This window comes from Rhinatrema bivittatum, chromosome 8, assembly GCF_901001135.1.
Source record: "Rhinatrema bivittatum chromosome 8, aRhiBiv1.1, whole genome shotgun sequence".
NCBI classification, from domain to species: Eukaryota; Metazoa; Chordata; class Amphibia; order Gymnophiona; family Rhinatrematidae; genus Rhinatrema; species Rhinatrema bivittatum.
In genome coordinates, this window is record NC_042622.1 from 271162274 (window position 1) to 271174788 (window position 12515).

Below are 12515 nucleotides of genomic sequence, written 5' to 3' on the forward strand. Positions count from 1 at the left end.
TCACAATATCTGTGTATGAGATGGCTTATGGAAGAGAAAAGAGTCTTTGGAGGGTTTTAGGAACATAGGCCCTCGTGGAGCGAGTACCGGTTCCTATCTGCAATCTATAATAGTAATGCACAAGGTATAGGTATATAATAGCTTCTGAAATAGAAGAGAGTTGAGAATCACAAGCAGATTGAGAATCACAAGCAGATTGAAATAGAAGAGAGTTGAGAATCACAAGCAGATTGTGATAAAATGCAGGAAGACCTTGTGAGACTGGAAAATTGGGCATCCAAATGGCAGATGAAATTTAATGTGGATAAGTGCAAGGTGATGCATATAGGGAAAAATAACCCATGCTATAATTACACAATGTTGGGTTCCATATTAGGTGCTACAACCCAAGAAAGAGATCTAGGTGTCATAGTGGATAACACATTGAAATCGTCAGTGCAGTGTGCTGCGGCAGTCAAAAAAGCAAACAGAATGTTGGGAATTATTAGAAAAGGAATGTTGAATAAAACGGAAAATGTCATAATGCCTCTGTATCACTCCATGGTGAGACCGCAACTTGAATACTGTGTACAATTCTGGTCGCCGCATCTCAAAAAAGATATAATTGCGATGGAGAAGGTACAGAGAAGGGCTACCAAAATGATAAGGGGAATGGAACAACTCCCCTATGAGGAAAGACTAAAGAGGTTAGGACTTTTCAGCTTGGAGAAGAGACGACTGAGGGGGGATATGATAGAGGTGTTTAAAATCATGAGAGGTCTAGAATGGGTAGATGTGAATCGGTTATTTACTCTTTCGGATAGTAGAAAGACTAGGGGGCACTCCATGAAGTTAGCATGGGGCACATTTAAAACTAATCGGAGAAAGTTCTTTTTTACTCAACGCACAATTAAACTCTGGAATTTGTTGCCAGAGAATGTGGTTCATGCAGTTAGTATAGCTGTGTTTAAAAAAGGATTGGATAAGTTCTTGGAGGAGAAGTCCATTACCTGCTATTAAGTTCACTTAGAGAATAGCCACTGCCATTAGCAATGGTTACATGGAATAGACTTAGTTTTTGGGTACTTGCCAGGTTCTTATGGCCTGGATTGGCCACTGTTGGAAACAGGATGCTGGGCTTGATGGACCCATGGTCTGACCCAGTATGGCATTTTCTTATGTTCTTATGTTCTTAACATGGGCCCTCGTGGAGCGAGTACCGGTTCCTGTCTGCAATCCACAATAATGACTCATGATCTCTGTACCTGCGATAACATCTTAGACTGAAGGGAGTCTTGGAGATTAGGAATATAGGCCCTCGTGGAGCGAGTACCGGTTCCTATCTGCAATTCACAATAATGACTCACGATCTCTGTACCTGCAATAACATCTTAGACTGAAGAGAGTCTTCAGAGATTAGGAACATAGGCCCTCGTGGAGTGAGTACCGGTTCCTTTCTGAAATAGAACTCACTGTGTTCATGTCTGCGATTGCTTCCAGGTAGTCAGGAGTCTTTTGAGCATTCAGGGACGTAGGCCCTCAAGGAGCGAGGTCTTTAAGATCATGAGAGGTCTTGAACGAGTAGATGTGACTCGGTTATTTACACTTTCGAATAATAGAAGGACTAGGGGGCATTCCATGAAGTTAGCAAGTAGCACATTTAAGACTAATCGGAGAAAATTCTTTTTCACTCAACGCACAATAAAGCTCTGGAATTTGTTGCCAGAGAAGGTAGTTAGTGCAGTTAGTGTAGCTGGGTTCAAAAAAGGTTTGGATAAGTTCTTGGAGGAGAAGTCCATTAATGGCTATTAATCAATTATACTTAGGGAATAGCCACTGCTATTAATTGCATCAGTAGCATGGGTTCTTCTTAGTGTTTGGGTAATTGCCAGGTTCTTGTGGCCTGGTTTTTGGCCTCTGTTGGAAACAGGATGCTGGGCTTGATGGACCCTTGGTCTGTCCCAGCATGGCAATTTCTTATGTTCTTATGTTCTTACCGGATCCCGTCTTAGCAATCTGAAATCAAGAAGAGAGAGCGTGACCCCCGAGGAGCGGGTACCCCTGGTAAGATGGTAGAGGCAGAGCAGCGGAGAAAGATTTCCCCTTGCTAACTTGATTCGTTGTTGCAAGCAAAGACCTTTTAAAGTGGAAGCGGATGATGTCACTACAGGGGGTCGCCCCCGAGTTTCGCACCCTTGCCGGTACAAACTCTGGAGCGCGCGCGCCCTTACGTTATCAGGAACATGGCGGATCCGCAGCGTCAGGCCAGCCCAGGGATTCCAGGAAGTACGGTGAGGAGAAGCCGCAGCAGTAGCTGTCCGTCAGACCCGAAGGGAGTCGCCACTAAGGTAGAGAGGGTGGAGCGAGGGCGAGAACAGGCACGAATGCAACATGCTCGGGCATCCTCAGCTCGGTACTCACCCATATGTGAGGACTACCATCCTGCTTGTCCTGTGAGAAAGCAGAGTTGCTTACCTGTAACAGGTGTTCTCACAGGACAGCAGGATGTTAGTCCTCACGAAACCCACCCACCACCCCGCGGAGTTGGGTTCTTTACATTTTCTTATTTTATTTTCGCACGTACTTTTTGCTATATAAAGAGACTGAAGGGGGACCCCTGCTGGATGCAGGGTCAGTGCATTGCTGGGCATGCCCAGTAGGTGCCAGTCAAAGTTCTAGAAACTTTGACAAAAGTGTTCTGTGATTGGGCTCCATCCTGATGATGTCACCCATATGTGAGGACTAACATCCTGCTGTCCTGTGAGAACACCTGTTACAGGTAAGCAACTCTGCTTTCTTTGAGTGCTGACAGTTAGTGCAGTTTTGGTGTCGGAGGTTTACTATATTATAATTGTAGTTCAGTTTATTCATGTCTCTTTGAGGGCTAAGCTCAAACTCAACACACTACAATATGCGTAATACCATTTAGGCTCCAAGTATCTTTTCTGCAGGGTTTTTGCACTGGCATCACAGCATTGCATGTAAATATTGTTGTAATGGTACTTTGAATGTCCTTTTTATGTAAAATCTGCTATTCATGCATACATTAAATTGTGTTTGTGGTGAGAGCTGGGGGAATGGGGAAACGTAAGGGTGTAAGGTTCACCGAGCACCTAATACTCTTGCACTGGCCCTGAAAGAGTATGCCATGCATAGACCCTCACCATTCACTCATCTTCCACTTCCCCAGGGTGAAAATACTAGGGAAGGGTGGGAAGCAGATGGTAGGGGTCCGAGGAGTGGGGCAGAATTGCAGGCTTCTTAGAAATATCACTGCCACCCCCTGGGAACTCTTGACTCCTATCTGCCCACTTCCCCAGCATTTCAAATCATCGACAGGGCCAGGCTCCAAGGGGGTCACCACCTCCTTGCCATCTCAGTAATTTGTCCTGTGCCAGGCCTCAGGCAGCAGATTGCCTTGAGCCATCCTGCTGCCTTGGACTGATGCCTTGCTCCGGGTATACAATCCTGGGAGATGATTACACTCCTCTCAAAGAGGCTTACTAGACATACCATCAGTGGGCCATGCCAGACTTGCTGACGCAAGCTGTATTTTCGGCTTTTTTTCAAGCTGAGGAAGTTTGTTTTATTTTTCCTTTGTTTGTTTAGTATTAGTTATGTATGTTAATTCCCTGTACGTACCAGGATCAGTCCAGGACACCTGGGTTGTGACTCCGCACCAGTAGATGGAGACAGATTAAAACTTGTGGGCGGAGCCATATATAAGCCCCTGTGCCAGTCACAGCCCCTCAGTCTTACTCTGTCTCCAGTAGATGGTGCAGGTCCAGTCACAGCCCTGCCTGACCTGATTCTGGTGTTGGTGTTAGTCAGGTTTGAATTTTTTGGGCTAGGCTTTTTTGTTAGGCATAGCTGTTTATATACCAAATTGGGGTTTTTTTCTTTTAATCCCTTAGTCTCGGGTGCCCTGCCTCCCAGGGGAGTTGAGAGGTCCTGAGGGGACTACCCTCCCCCGGTTGAGGCCGCTGCCAGGGTTGAGGACCCGGCTGAGCTAGTGGCAGCGTCAGGGGTGACACCAGGGAGCCTGGTTCACTCACCCCTGCAGGAATAAGGGCTTTTCAGTACCAGGGACAGCGTTTTTGTTTGTAAAAAAAAAAAAAAAAAGTTTTTACTTTTGTTTTTGCGGCTCTCTGTTACCTGGCGTCGCCGCTCCGTTTTTGTCGGTGGGGGGGCGTCATTGGCAGGGGGGAGGTCGCCGAATTGCGCTATTTGTTTATTTTTAATTTTTTAATTTTTGTGGTAATTTTTTCGCCGCGGCCCCGTTTTCTCCCGCGTTTTCGCCGGCATGCCGCGTGCTGCACAGTGCAGGGCCTGCGGCTCGGCGCGCGCGCGTCTTTCAAGGGACAGCCTTTGTTCAGCTTGCGTCCCGGGTGATGAGGGACCCTCGGCAGCGCCGCGGGGGGCTCGTTCCCGGGTCGCGCGTTTGCCGTCGCGCGGTGGTAGCTCCGCTGACAGGCCTCAGGATCTTTTCCCGGTTAGTGCGGGAGTGGCGGCCATCTTGGCCACCGGCCGGGAAATTTCGCGGGAAACGGTGGGGGCCTCTTCCTTTCCTCCTGCGCTTTCCCCACAGCGTGTCGCGGCGGGGGAGGTTCCCTCGGAGGGGCTTCGGTCCCGGGAGGCTTCCGAGAGTGATTCTTCGGATTCTGGTGATTTTTCTGAGGATTTTGCGCTGTTGCTGCGCAAAGTTCTCAAATACAAGCGCAGCAAGCGCATCCGGGGGAATGGTTCGCGTGCGGCCGACCATGGGTCCCCTCCACGGAAAAAGAAGTCTAGGAAGGGCGCGGAGATCGCCCACTGTGCGTCCCGGGGGAAGCGGCCTCCCAGGGGGGTGCCGCAGGAATCGGATCCCGAGGATTCCCCTGAGGATGATACGGAGTCCGCCGAGGAGCCCCTGACGGGGGCCGGGAAGGCAGCAGTGGATGGTACTGCACAGCCCATTGCAGAGAAAGCTGCACAGGCTGCAGAAGGGGATGACCCCAAGGTGGTACGGCTATTCCGCAGAGAGGAACTGGCACCTCTCATCCCGGCCATTCTCCATGAATTGGGAATTGAAGCTCCTCCGGTGGTGGTCCGCCAGGAGGCGAATATGGATCCTGTTCTTCTCGGCCTCACAGGACCGGCGGTTGCCTTCCCTTTTCATTTCTCGTCCACCGATATCCTTTTCAAGGAATGGGATACTCCGGAGTTAGGTTTGAAAGTCAGCAAGGCCATGGATAAACTCTATCCTTTACCGGAGGAGGCGCTGGAGCTCCTCCGACTTCCAAAAGTGGATTCGGCGGTGTCCGCTGTCACGAAGAGGTCTACCATCCCTGTCACGGGAGCGACGGCCCTCCAGGATATTCAAGACCGAAAGTTGGAGGTACAGCTCAAAAAGATTTTTGAGGTTTCCGCCTTGGGAGTTCGAGCTGCCATTTGCACGAACTTCGCTATGCGAGCTAGTCTGCGCTGGGCCCAGGTACTGCAGGCGAATGCAGATCTCTCTCCGGAGGAGGCTTCCCAAGCAAATAGGTTGGAAGCAGCTATCGCATATGGGGCCGATGCGCTCCATGATCTTCTACACACTTCAGCTAGATCCATGGTGGCAGCGGTGTCGGCACGCCGCCTCCTTTGGCTGCGCAACTGGGCGGCGGATGGTTTGTCCAAGGCTCACCTCGGGGCATTGCCCTTCAAAGGGAAATTGCTGTTTGGTAAGGAATTAGATGACTTGATGGTTTCCCTGGGTGAGAACCGAGCGTTTAGGCTGCCAGAGGATAGGACCCGGTCGCGCTCTTCGTTTTCTGGCAGAGCCCGTTTCCGGGGTCCCCGGAAGTCCAGGCCGCAAAGATCCACCGGACCTTCGTACAGGCCGGCCTCTTCTCGAAACACTCACTGGCAGCACTCCTTTCGGGGCAAACGCTTTGGCAGGCAAGGAGGAGCCCCGTCGGGTACGGGTTCCAAACCTTCGCAATGAAGTTCGGCCGGCCCATTCCTCGTCGCGCCCTCAGCACGCTGTCCCAAACGTGGGGGCGCGTCTATCCTTATTTCTCGAGGTATGGGCCAGCATGACGTCGGATCAGTGGGTCCTCGACGTGATAAGACACGGTTACGAGTTAGATTTTGCTCGCATCCCAGCGGACAAGTTCCTGGTCTCGCCTTGCAAGGATCCCAAGAAGAAGGCGGCAGTGCTAGACACCATCCGAAGACTAGAAAGCTTGGGGGCCATCTCTCCAGTTCCGGCCGATCAGTACGGCAAGGGCCGGTACTCCATTTACTTCATAGTTCCCAAGAAGGACGGCACTTTCCGACCCATACTGGATCTGAAAGGAGTCAACAGATGTCTTCGGGTCCCTCACTTCAAGATGGAAACCATTCGTTCGGTGATCGCGTCAGTGCGGCCAGGCGAATTCCTTGCGTCACTAGATCTCACAGAAGCATACCTTCATGTGGGCATCCAGCCAGCCTTCCAGCGGTTTCTGCGGTTTTGCATTCTGGGCAGACACTTCCAGTTCCGGGCTCTTCCGTTCGGCCTGGTGACAGCGCCTCGGACATTCACGAAAGTGATGGTGGTAGTGGCGGCGCACTTATGTCGGGAAGGCCTACTGGTTCACCCTTACCTCGACGACTGGCTGATTCGGGCGAAGTCAGAGAGCCTGTGTCGGCAAGCGGTATCCAGGGTGCTACAATTCTTGCAGTCCCTCGGCTGGGTGGTCAACTACAACAAGAGTCATCTGGAACCCACTCAGTCCTTGGAGTACCTTGGAGCCGTTTTCGACACAAAACGGGGCAGAGTGATTCTCTCTCAGGATCGGATATGCAAACTACAGTCTCAGGTACGACGACTTTTGTCTCAACACCGTCCGCGAGTCTGCGATTACCTGACAGTTCTCGGATCTATGGCCTCAACGCTGGCGTTAGTCCCTTGGGCGTTCGCTCACCTGCGGCCACTGCAGTCTTCATTGTTGTCCCGCTGGAAACCGATCTCAGAGGAATATTATCTTCCACTGCCTCTCGAGAATCAGGTGCGCTCCAGCCTGGGCTGGTGGCTGGATTCCAAACATCTCTCCTGTGGAGTATCTCTTCTTCTTCCCAACTGGACAGTGGTGACCACGGATGCCAGTCTTTCCGGTTGGGGTGCAGTTTGCCAAGAGAAATCGGTTCAGGGTCTATGGTCAGAAGATCAGACCCGGTGGTCTATCAACCGCCTAGAGTTCAGGGCGGTCCATTTGGCATTGCAAGCTTTTCTACCCCTTGTACGAGGAAAGGCAATCCGAGTATTGTCGGACAACGCGACCACCGTGGCTTACATCAATCGCCAGGGAGGGACGAAAAGTCCTCAAGTAGCGGAGGAAGCATGTTCCTTGATGGCCTGGGCAGAGCGGCATCTCAGCAATCTCACTGCGTCTCACATAGCAGGAGCCGACAATGTCCAGGCGGACTTCCTCAGCCGACACCACCTGGATCCCGGAGAGTGGGAGCTAGCGGAAGAAGCGTTTCTTCTCATTTGCAGGACTTGGGGAACGCCCCACATGGATCTCATGGCCACGTGGAACAACGCAAAGGCTCCGAGATTTTTCAGTCGACGCCGAGAAAGAGGAGCAGAAGGGGTCGACGCGTTAGCACTTCCCTGGCCGGCGGAGGTGCTACTGTATGTGTTCCCACCATGGCCCATGATCGGCAAGATACTGCGGCGCATAGAATTGCACCCGTCCAACGTGATCATGGTGGCGCCGGAGTGGCCGCGCCGTCCGTGGTTTGCGGACCTGGTCCAGTTGTCGGTGGCGGCACCCCTTCGTCTACAGGGGTTTCCGGGGCTCCTTCGTCAGGGTCCCGTCTGTTTGGAGGATGCGGATCACTACTGTCTCGCGGCATGGCTTTTGAGAGGTATCGGTTGAAGCAAAAAGGTTACTCGGACGCGGTAGTTGCTACGTTGCTGAGATCCAGAAAACAATCCACGTCTCTGGCTTATGTTCGAGTCTGGGTAGTCTTTGAGGAGTGGTGCGTGGAGTGGGTCTTAGTCCCACTTCCGCTGCTATTCCCGATATTTTGGCTTTTCTTCAGGCTGGGCTGGCCAAAGGCTTAGCGTGCAGTTCCCTATGGGTCCAAGTCGCGGCGCTTGGTTGTTTGCGTGGTAAGATTCGGGGAGTCTCCCTGGCTCTCCACCCGGATATCTCCCGTTTCCTTCGGGGGGCGAAACACCTCCGTCCTCCTTTGCGGCTCCCTTGTCCTTCTTGGAACCTCAACTGGGTGCTCTCGTCCTTATGCTCAGCTCCTTTTGAGCCTCTGAAGCATTCTACGATCAAAGATCTCACGTTAAAGACTGTATTCCTGGTAGCCATTGCTTCGGCTCGCCGGATTTCTGAGTTGCAAGCTCTATCCTGCAGAGAGCCCTTTTTGCGCTTTTCCGATTCAGGGGTTTCCTTGCGGACCGTTCCCTCTTTCTTGCCTAAGGTCGTATCGGCTTTTCATTTGAATCAATCGATTGAACTTCCCGCTTTCGCGGTTGGTGATTCTTCCAACCCGAAGTTGAGGGATTTGAGAAAACTAGATGTGCGAAGGTCTCTTCTTCGCTATCTAGACGTCACAAATTCTTTTCGTTTAACAGATCATCTGTTTGTGTTGACGTCGGGTCCGAAGAAAGGTTCTGCGGCGTCCCGCACAACGCTCGCCCATTGGCTCAAGGAGGCCATTGGTTCCGCGTACATTCTGCGTGGTAAAACACCGCCAGTGGGTCTTCGAGCTCATTCGACAAGATCTCATGCGGCGTCCTGGGCGGAATCTTCTCAGGTTTCGCCTCAAGAGATTTGCAGGGCGGCTACCTGGAAATCGTTGCATACCTTCATTAAACATTACCGATTGGATGTTCAAGCTACTGATGCTGGGGGATTTGGAGAGAGGGTACTCCGAGCGGGACTCTCTGCTTCCCACCCTCGATAACTTAGCTCTGGTACATCCCAGGTGTCCTGGACTGATCCTGGTACGTACAGGGAAAGGAAAATTAGTTTCTTACCTGATAATTTTCGTTCCTGTAGTACCAAGGATCAGTCCAGGATCCCGCCCGCAGTGTGGCGCTATAGTAATGGAGAGTCCGCTCATTGTTGTTTTTTAATACGCTGACCCCTTCTTTTGTTCGCTCTCCCGGTTGGAGAGTCTGTTTTCCTGTAGGGGTGTTGGAGTTATTTTACTTAGTAAGTTTCTATGGTTAGCTATGTTGGCTTTTGGATTTTTCTACTTTGACATTACGTATGACTGAGGGGGCTGTGACTGGCACAGGGGCTTATATATGGCTCCGCCCACAAGTTTTAATCTGTCTCCATCTACTGGTGCGGAGTCACAACCCAGGTGTCCTGGACTGATCCTTGGTACTACAGGAACGAAAATTATCAGGTAAGAAAGTAATTTTCCTTTCTGTGTGCTGCCTAGGGCCTTTGGGCTAGGTGGCATAGAGAGAAACAAATATTGTTCTTGTATTTATTTATTTAAAGTTTTTCTATACCGGCATTCATGATACAATCACATCATGCCGGCTTACAGATAACAGGGGGTGTAAAAACCAGAACATTGAACATGTGCATAGAACCGTAAAGTTACATTAAAACAAGGTTTATCCAACAGGGGGAGGAAAGAGAGTTAGATGAACTGAGCAATTTTAAGATTAATTATTTACATTATATTGTAGTGTCTCCTTGAATTTGTTGCTATACTTTAGTTAGGATCTGGGAAGGCTTTTCTGTCATTTGCATTATTTTATATATCTAGACTATTGTAAATAGATGTTTATTTTAAATATGTACGTTATATCTGTAAACCGCTACATTCTATAGAGTGGTGGTATAGAAGCTTTTTTTAAAAATAAATTAAGTAAATAAATAAGATATTTGTATAAATTTTGGTCTGATTTATGCAAGGATTTCTCCCATTCCTATTCAGGTTCTTTATCAGCTGTAACCCTGTGCACACTTCTGTATTAATTGTATGATTATTAATAAAATAGGGGGAAAAAACAAACCACTGACCAATTTATGACTCCTTTTTACCGTGTCAGGAGATAACGCTGAACGATCGTTCATAAAGTATTTTGAAAAGTTATCATATGACAAAAAGGTTTTGGATCAGGAGTACCAAAGAGCAAGACGAGCCACTGAAGAACATGAAAAACGCATTCACTTGGAATTCCCTGCGCACAAAAGGTACTTTTCACGCATTCAGTTTGAGTCTTGCCGTGCAGTAATTACCAAGGGCCAGATTTTAAGCGTAAGATAATAAAAGTGCAAAAGGGCTTGCAAGTCCATTGGTATTCGTTGTTCAGTCGCTTATCTTTTGCCCAAGGCTTAAATTTCTTGCTGCTTCTGGGAGGGGGGAGAAAATTCCCCAGCAAGAGTTGGTAACAAGCATAAAGCTCATGGGTCTTCTCTCCAGCTTGGGTAATTTTACTCACATCAGGGAGCGAGCAGATTCAGCAATCAAAGCGCAGGATTTCATTTTGAAATTCCGGCGTGTAATTTACGGTACGGATGTGCCGGGTGCAAAGTCTGCACCACATTAAAGTGTGCGTAGCGCCGGCCAGCCCCGCACTTTCAAAGAAGAACTCGGGGAGGGGGGTGGGGAGTTTCCCTTTGAAAATCTGCTCGCAGGGTTTAAAAATTGCCCCTTTATTGCACTTTTTTTTTTTCCCCGGTGGAATATTTTTTCCCTCTTAGAAGGTGCATAAAATTGGTGGGTAGGAGGATCAGGAAGATTTGAGGGAGGAAAGTAGATTAGCAAGAAGGAGGGAGAAAAGATAAGGGCGACAGGGAAGGGTGAGAGGAGGAGGAGAATGATAGGGAGTGAAAAATGAAAGGAAGAGGGTGACTCATTGAATGACCAGCACAGAAGAGAAGAGGGCTAAAGACAGGAATAAGAGGAGGAGGAAGGCGACAGGAGCCCCTATCATGTGAAGGGGTGGCCTGGGCTATTTTGAAAAAATGCCAGCAGGCTTGGAGTGTAGAGGTGCTACGGGCCCCCGCTAGACCACCAGGGCTGGAATTGTAAGTAAGGGGGGTCTGGAGAGTGAGTTAGAGTGAGAGGTGGGAGAACTTGCCTCTGGGGACTGGATTATTTTATTGAAGGGGACGGGATGGTGTTGGAACTCAGGGCTTGTGCCAGATATTAAAATTGCCCCCAATTTTTTTTTCTGTCTATGGCCACTTCCAGGGCAGTGGAATGGGGGGGGGGGGGGGGGAGGGGGGGAACGGAAGCAGGGGGATCTATGCAGACCCCCATATTTTGTCATTACTTTGGGGAGGGAAGACTTAGGGTCATCAGCTTCTTTAATCAGTGGCGGTCTCGGGGCCACCATTGTGCATTGTAAGAGGGGAATTTACTTCTGCAGTATTTATCTTCATGGTATTTTACTGTGGGGAAAAATACCACAGGAGTCACAGAATGGCAGGGCCATTTACCACGGCTTTGTAACTCCCAAGGTATTTTTCCCTTGGGGAAAAATATTGTGGTTCAGTGAATGAGCCCCTGAGACTGTAAGCCCTCAGGAGACAGAGAAATACCTACAGTATCTAAATGTAACTTGTCTTGAGCTACCATTCAGGCCCATACAGTAAACTGCGCGGGAGAGCCGGCGCTCCGAGGCGAGCACCCGCTCTCCCAATGCGTGCCCAGGCCCCTCTCCTGGGCACGCGATTCTGTATTTAAATTAGGGCCTGCACTAATAAGGAGGCGCTAGGGTCACTAGCGCGTCCCTAGCGCCTCCTTATTGGCAGAAGCGGCGGCTGTCAGCGGTTTTGACAGCCGACGCTTAATTTTACCGGCGTTGGTTGTCGAACCCGCTGACAGCCAACGGGTTCTGAAAACGGACGCCGGTAAAATTGAGCGTCTGTTTTCCAACCCATGGGCCGCAGGCAGATTTATTATTTTTTTAAGAAGATTTTTATTTTTTTTTATTTTTGGGGCCTCTGACTTAATATCGCTATGATATTAAGTCGGAGGGTGTACAGAAAAGCAGTTTTTTCTGCTTTTCTGTACACGTACCCGGTGCCATCTGAAATTAACTCCTGCCTTTGGCATTGCATTTGCATGTGATGAGCACTATTAGTTTCAGGGGGGTTGGCGCATGTTTTCCATGCGCTATTACCCCTTACTGTATAAGGGGTAATAATAGCGCGCCAAAAACGCACGTCCAAACAGGGGCTAACGGTGCGCTTGGCCGAGCGCACCGTTCTGTATTGGCCTGATTGTAAAGACATCAGCTAAATAAATGAAGGGGGAAGGCTTCTTTTCTTGTCCCTGGCCTTCTAGGAATCCCCCGATCTGCTTCTATAGCAGGTTTTAAACTTATAGCCATGTCCACCAGGCAATTAAAATAGCTTTTACTAGCAGGTCAGGCTATTAAGTAATGCGGAGCTGGCTGTTTCTGCCGCAGTGAAATTTCTTCTTTTTTTATTCCAACTGAAGAGGTTATGGACCAGCAACTTCAACTCAGGATCCCCTTTTTCTGCAAGAACACTTACGAGCAGAAAATTCCCTCTATCAGTCATCACTACTGCTAG

The 12515-nt window shown here is 49.5% G+C and overlaps 1 protein-coding gene across 1 annotated transcript in view; it reads left to right on the forward strand.

Annotated features, from left to right (window-relative positions):
* LOC115097644 (disintegrin and metalloproteinase domain-containing protein 10-like) overlaps positions 1 to 12515 on the forward strand; it is a 204191-nt gene that overhangs the window by 29341 nt on the left and 162335 nt on the right. The window contains exons 2-3 of the mRNA XM_029613575.1: positions 4568 to 4919; positions 10019 to 10163. Of these exons, the coding sequence (XP_029469435.1) occupies positions 4568 to 4919; positions 10019 to 10163 (497 nt within the window). The remainder of the gene's footprint in view (positions 1 to 4567; positions 4920 to 10018; positions 10164 to 12515) is intronic.